General features: G+C 43.4%; 1 protein-coding gene across 1 annotated transcript in view; it reads right to left on the minus strand.

Annotated features, from left to right (window-relative positions):
* Window positions 1-1,167: 1,167 nt before the first annotated feature.
* Window positions 1,168-5,795, minus strand: part of PPP4R1 (protein phosphatase 4 regulatory subunit 1) — a 50,745-nt gene continuing 46,117 nt past the window's right edge. The window contains exons 15-18 of the mRNA XM_014582358.1: window positions 5,071-5,191; window positions 4,845-4,979; window positions 3,786-3,927; window positions 1,168-2,269 (exon numbers count right to left, since the gene is read on the minus strand). Of these exons, the coding sequence (XP_014437844.1) occupies window positions 2,106-2,269; window positions 3,786-3,927; window positions 4,845-4,979; window positions 5,071-5,191 (562 nt within the window). The 3' untranslated portion in view covers window positions 1,168-2,105. The remainder of the gene's footprint in view (window positions 2,270-3,785; window positions 3,928-4,844; window positions 4,980-5,070; window positions 5,192-5,795) is intronic.

A 5,795-nucleotide genomic window follows, 5' to 3' on the forward strand; every position in this document is an offset into this window, starting at 1 on the left:
GAGATAGAGATATACAGAAAGTCAGAAATCACCTCCCCCCACCCCGGGGGGATGGCCACACCACGATCCCTTCTCCTCCATTCTCTTCTTGGGATTTTGGGCATGTATGTACACGTGCCCAGTGTTTTTCAAGCCACCGGGTCCAGGACTCAAACCTTGCAGTCGGTGAGCTACCTTCACATCCATGCCACCTGCTGGTTCTGTCACTGCTTTTTAAAAATGCAGCTATTATGAGGGGACTGCAAGAGATTCGTGGGAAAATGAAATTAAAGTACAAGTTTGTTTTGGGACAAAAAAATTTTGAAATTCATGCAGTTTTTTCTGGTAATTCACGCTTTCCACAAACATTTTGAAGACCACTGGAATCATCCTACTGTAATTACTAGAACATAATCTCTGGGGGGGCAAAAGTGCATTACCATGAAAATAGGGGAGAATATGCACCTCAACAATTAGGCTACATTCAATGGAGAGGTCACACCTTCGATTTGCTCTGAGGGTGCTCTCAGAGGCCCTGGTGGTACCCTCCCTCCCACTCGGCCCTGCCCACCTTCCCCACTGAACATTTATCACCTGTGTACAATGTCTTTCCCAGTCGACGCTTAGCTGGACTATGATCTGAGAATAAGAAACCAAAGGCTAGCTTGTAGTAATTCACACAGGAAGCAGCCCATGGATTCCCAAATCCTACAATCAAGATCCAAAGGAAGCTATTCCAACTTGCTGAGGCGTTCCTGCTGGCTGACTACAACCAAAACTCAGAAAAGCCCCATGAAGTCTCAGGCTAAGAGCTTTTTAAACTGTGCTCATAAAAAGAGCAGCCACTGTTGATGTGCATAGCACTTTACAAAAGCACCTTCCATATCATCTCACTTTACTGCAAAAGCACGTGATGAGAGGGCAGGTTTTTACCAATTTCCATTTCACAGATGAAGTAACCGAGGCTCAGAGATGCTTTACTGTATCTCAGGAGCTTCCAGACAAAGCTTCCATAGGTCCTTAGGGCTTAGAGCTTGCTCACTGGGGCTGCAGATGGAAAGCCGCTCCAGACCACCCAGGACTGGCCAAACCCAAACCAGGGAACATGGGCAGAGGTCAAAAAAGCTACTAACTAGTTAAAAGACAAATATTTTAATCTAGTTTCCCCATTTTATACTAAAACATTAATACAGGTCACAAATTGCATTTATTTGTAGACATCTAGAAAACAATCAAAAGTGTATATATCTCTCTATATAGATCTTATTAATAAATGTTATTGGGACAAGAGAACTTGTGCCACGACAGTTTAAACAGCATGATTAAAGACCGCTACACTCCAAGAGTGGTCACAGGTATGTACAGTGTATGAAGAGCAAGTTGCACCTCAGAGCCGATCATGATCAAGTTAAAAACACCTGACATACAGTCTACGTGCTAGTAAATTTCCTTCGGGTCATGACCAGCATGAAAAAAATCAGGACACAGATACTCAGCAAACGTTCTGTAAATGTGTACAGCAATATGCTGCATTTAAGAGTTAAAATCAGGTTCTACTTTAGTGTTAGCATCAAGCCCTTAAAAGAAATCCCCAAAAAACTCCTTTCCCATTTACACACATCAAAAACTATTCACACTTAGGGCTGGGTTGGGCAGCTGGCCACCGAACCCAACAGGTCCTTGCCGGGGAGAAAACAGTTAATACTGAAAGTCTCTCTCACATCCGGGCCACATCCACCTTCTGGCTACAAGAATTTCATTTATCAGTCGTTAAATAAAACCAGGAGAAAGCAATGCAGGTCTCTGGGAATCTCATCCCTTCCATAAGGAAAATGCTCTGCCATTCAAGTTTCACTCAGTCAGGAAGACGGAAGGATTTAAGGCTTCGGTGACAATTATAATCCTCTGAGAAATTATTTTCCCTTAAAGTCAAGATAAGATAATAGTGTTTACTGTACTTTCTCTTGACTCTTAAAATCCCTGGAATGGGGTGTAGGCAACTTGCACCTGCAGTTAAGTCTGCTAGAGAGGGAGTTTCTCCTCCCCCCAGGCAGTCCCAGATCACATGCGTGTGGAGCACTTCTCGAACCCAGCTTGCGGAGGCGGGAGGTCCGAGTTCCAGCCATCTAGTAGGTGGAGGAGGCCGTGCTCATGGCATCCTCAGAGATCTTGGTACTGGCGGGGTGGATGCTTGCGAAATACTTGACATCACTGTCACGATCCATCTGAAGAGCCATGATGGTCTGTTCTACGGCTTCCTGATGACAGCTGGCAGAGGCCAAGAAATACTCTGGGGACAACAAACGTACAGTATGAACAGAATCAGTATAACACTGAGGAGTTCTGCCAAGTGCAGGAAGTCTGCAGTCTACATAAAACACAACTTTCCTACAGGTACAAACATAGGCCATGCTGACCTATCAACAGTAACCCAAACTGGCTGCTTGGAGGGGAAAAATCTTGCAATATGGATAATTAATTACAAGATTTCCTTGGATGTGCACACGTGCGTACACACACACACACACACACACACTATATATATATATATATATAAATAAATATAATTTATTTATTAATTCCAGAGAGTGATGTGCTAGTCAGAGACAGTGAGAGAGGAAGAGGGAGAAAGCATCCTCTAGTGGAATGTGTTCACACAACAATCTTGTCTTCTCCATCCATTTCTTCATCTGGTTGGGATCTGGGGCATGTAATAAACACAAGCACCAGGCCAGGATTCAAACTGCAGTCAGGCACATGGAATATGGTTCCCTTAACCATGAGGCTAGAAGGCCAGCCCGATCTTTATTTCTTTTATATGATATTTAATGGCCGCTAAGGAATATCAAACTACAAATATATTAAAGCATTATGCTTCTTAACTGTTAATTAGTTTTAGTAGAAGGAAAAACACTTCTAAACACCAAGTACATGCATACACAACCAAACAAAACAAGTCCTCTCTAGGCAATTTCACTGTGTTATTTTTAAAATGGCAAAGGAAAAGAAAAAGCAATATTCATTCATCCTTATTCTTTTTTTTTGGGGGGGGGAGAGATTTTTTGCTATAGGGCTCATGCACTCACTAGAGACACAAAGAAAGAGAGACAGAACGTGAGAGGTCACCCCCTAAGGGGGATGGACATGCTACAATCCCTTCTCTTCCATTCTCCTCTTGGAATTTTAGGCACATATGCACATGTGCCTGATATGTGTTTTAAGCTACCGGGTCCAGGACTCAAACCGCAGTTGATTGTGTGGGAGTCCAGAGATGTAACCATTAAGCCATCGCTGGTTCCCACCATAAAGTTCATCCTGAGACTAACAAACTTCATTTATAAGACACTGGAAGAGGTTACAATAAATAAAACATCCTGAATCTTGGGGTGCTTATAAATTACAACAAAATACTACTTGGGGGGCATGTCTTCTGCTCCATGTGAGGAAGAAAGCAAACGTACCTCTTGGCCTCCAAAGAACAGAACAGATTCAAGTGGCATGCTGCCATAGCGAAAGCTCTTCCCAGTCATACATGAATACCCCATTTTAGAAATAACTAAGTTTTAAGTTACAAAAATGATACATGCCCATGATTAAAAAAAAAAAAAATCCACTAGAACAGCAGAGTGCTAACAGAAGTCCCTCCTTACCCTTTAACTTAGAGTCCTCTTGAGTACCAGCATCAACAACTTAAACGCTTCCTCCTCCCTCTTTACCTTTTAAGACACAGTATCTCTGCTGCCATTTACCAGATCGGTGCCACCACAAGCACGCCCTCCTTGCCCTTTTTCTAACAGAATCCCTACCTTTTTCTAGCAGAGTTTGTCTCAAGGTCTTTGCGAGCAGCACTCTGACGTTGGGGACCCTGTCGTTGGCTAAAGTCAGCAGATGTGGCATCAGATGCACAGCAAACTGGTCCATGGGAAGGCAGTCATCCTCGATGACAGTCTAGTGGGGAGAGAGTGAGCTGCTTTAAATTTCCCCAGTGGCTCAGCTACCAAATGACAATGTCAGTGAACAAAATCTTTTTGTAACTTCAGTGCAACCAATTTTAATGACTACTTTTTCCACCTTTATTCATCATAGAGTGTGTCCACATGCCCATGAGAGCGAGAAAAGGGTGAAAGATAGGCTCCCTCCACAGGTCTGGTCATGGTGCAATTCCCTTCCTCCAGCCTCTTTGATCTTGGGCACTTGGGCTGACCAGAAGGGATTCATACTGTGGTTGCCATGTGGGATCCAGCATCTCCTGAATGGCACGTTATTGCTGGTCCTAGTTACTGCTTTTTAACCAATATTCTAGGAGGTACTTGGGAATGTAACAAAAACGACAGACATACTTAAATCTTCATATACACACACACAGTTTTTAAGCTGCTCTATGGAGACCCAGAGTATTCAGTTATACCTTCATTTCATATGTGCACTTAGGGCCACAGACATGAGTATCCTTGAGGGGATGCTGTGTTATATGTGTACGGTATGTGTATGGTACATATAAGTGCATGGTATGGTATACACATGTATATGCATGGTATGTCTGTATAGTGCATGTGTGTATGGTATATGTGTATGTTGCATGTGTGTGTGGATTTACTGTAAGTGTATGCAAATGGTACATGTATACGGGATGTGTGGCATGTGCCAGCTCTGAATGAGCTCAGTTAACAGAGGCAGAAAGGGGTAGCTCAAGGGGATGAGACACACAGATGCCTAATTTTAAAAACCAGATGATCCTAAGAGAGTCAGGGAGTAAAGCTCTGTTCCTTAAGGATAAGACAGTAGGTAGGAAAGAGAAACAGGAAATTAAAGAAATGTAGTTCTGGAAAAAAAAGGTATTCACAACTGGGTGTGCATTGGCTTACCTGGCAGACAAAGACGAAGGCTTGCCGGCCAGACCACTTGGGACACCTGCCGAAATTCTCCACAAGCTCATTGATGAGGTCAACCCCAAATGTCGGCGGCGTTGCCATGTGCAGCTTCTTTACCATCTCGCTGACCTAGGAGGGTGAACATGGAGGAGCAAGGAGTATCTTCTGTTCTGTGGTCTCCTATGTGTGCTGGTCTCCACTATTAACGTTTAATACATACCAACTTGTAGGAAATCCAACGGACAGAAGAAACTTTGTCTGCACACAGATTCAGGGCAATGGGACGTAAATAGTCATACACATCTCTGGCGCTATATAACTCTAGAAGTAAAATCAGCTGTCTACAAAAAGGAATTCCAAAAACATAAATTAAAATCTGAAAATGAGTAAGAAATGAAACTAGGGTAGCATATGAGCAATTTGTAATCCTAGGCACCGAATATATCTAAATGATTCAGCCTCCTCCCCACATAGAACTGCCTCAGTGTCTGCAGATCTGCAGACGCACTGAAAACACTATGTCCGAGGAGACTCTCTTCACCTTAGAATGGGAGGAAAACCAAAGCTGTGGAATCCTGTGTTCAGGGGACTCAGGCAGAGCAAAGAGCATTCCTAGCTCAATATCACATGGTTTAGAATGTGCTAAGAAGCTTCCGTCTACAAATTGGCCCTCTTGAAGAGAAAGTTCCAGCAGAATGGGGTAGCCTGTATGTGCCTGTCCAGCCTCTGAGCAGTCTCCATAAGAAGGATGCATTTGCAGAAGTAACAGAAGTGGGACCCCCCCGGAGTGACCCCCCCCACGCCGCCACGACCAGTAACTTTCCTATTAATATCTGAGGGGGAATTGAAGGCTCTTATGACATCCATAGTTAATCTGAGTAGCTGCAATGACACCCTTGAAGAATACCTTGGATATAAATGAGAATTTAGCTTTTCAGATCTTAT

This window comes from Tupaia chinensis, unplaced genomic scaffold, assembly GCF_000334495.1.
Source record: "Tupaia chinensis unplaced genomic scaffold, TupChi_1.0 Scaffold143584_1, whole genome shotgun sequence".
In the NCBI taxonomy this organism is placed as follows: domain Eukaryota; kingdom Metazoa; phylum Chordata; class Mammalia; order Scandentia; family Tupaiidae; genus Tupaia; species Tupaia belangeri.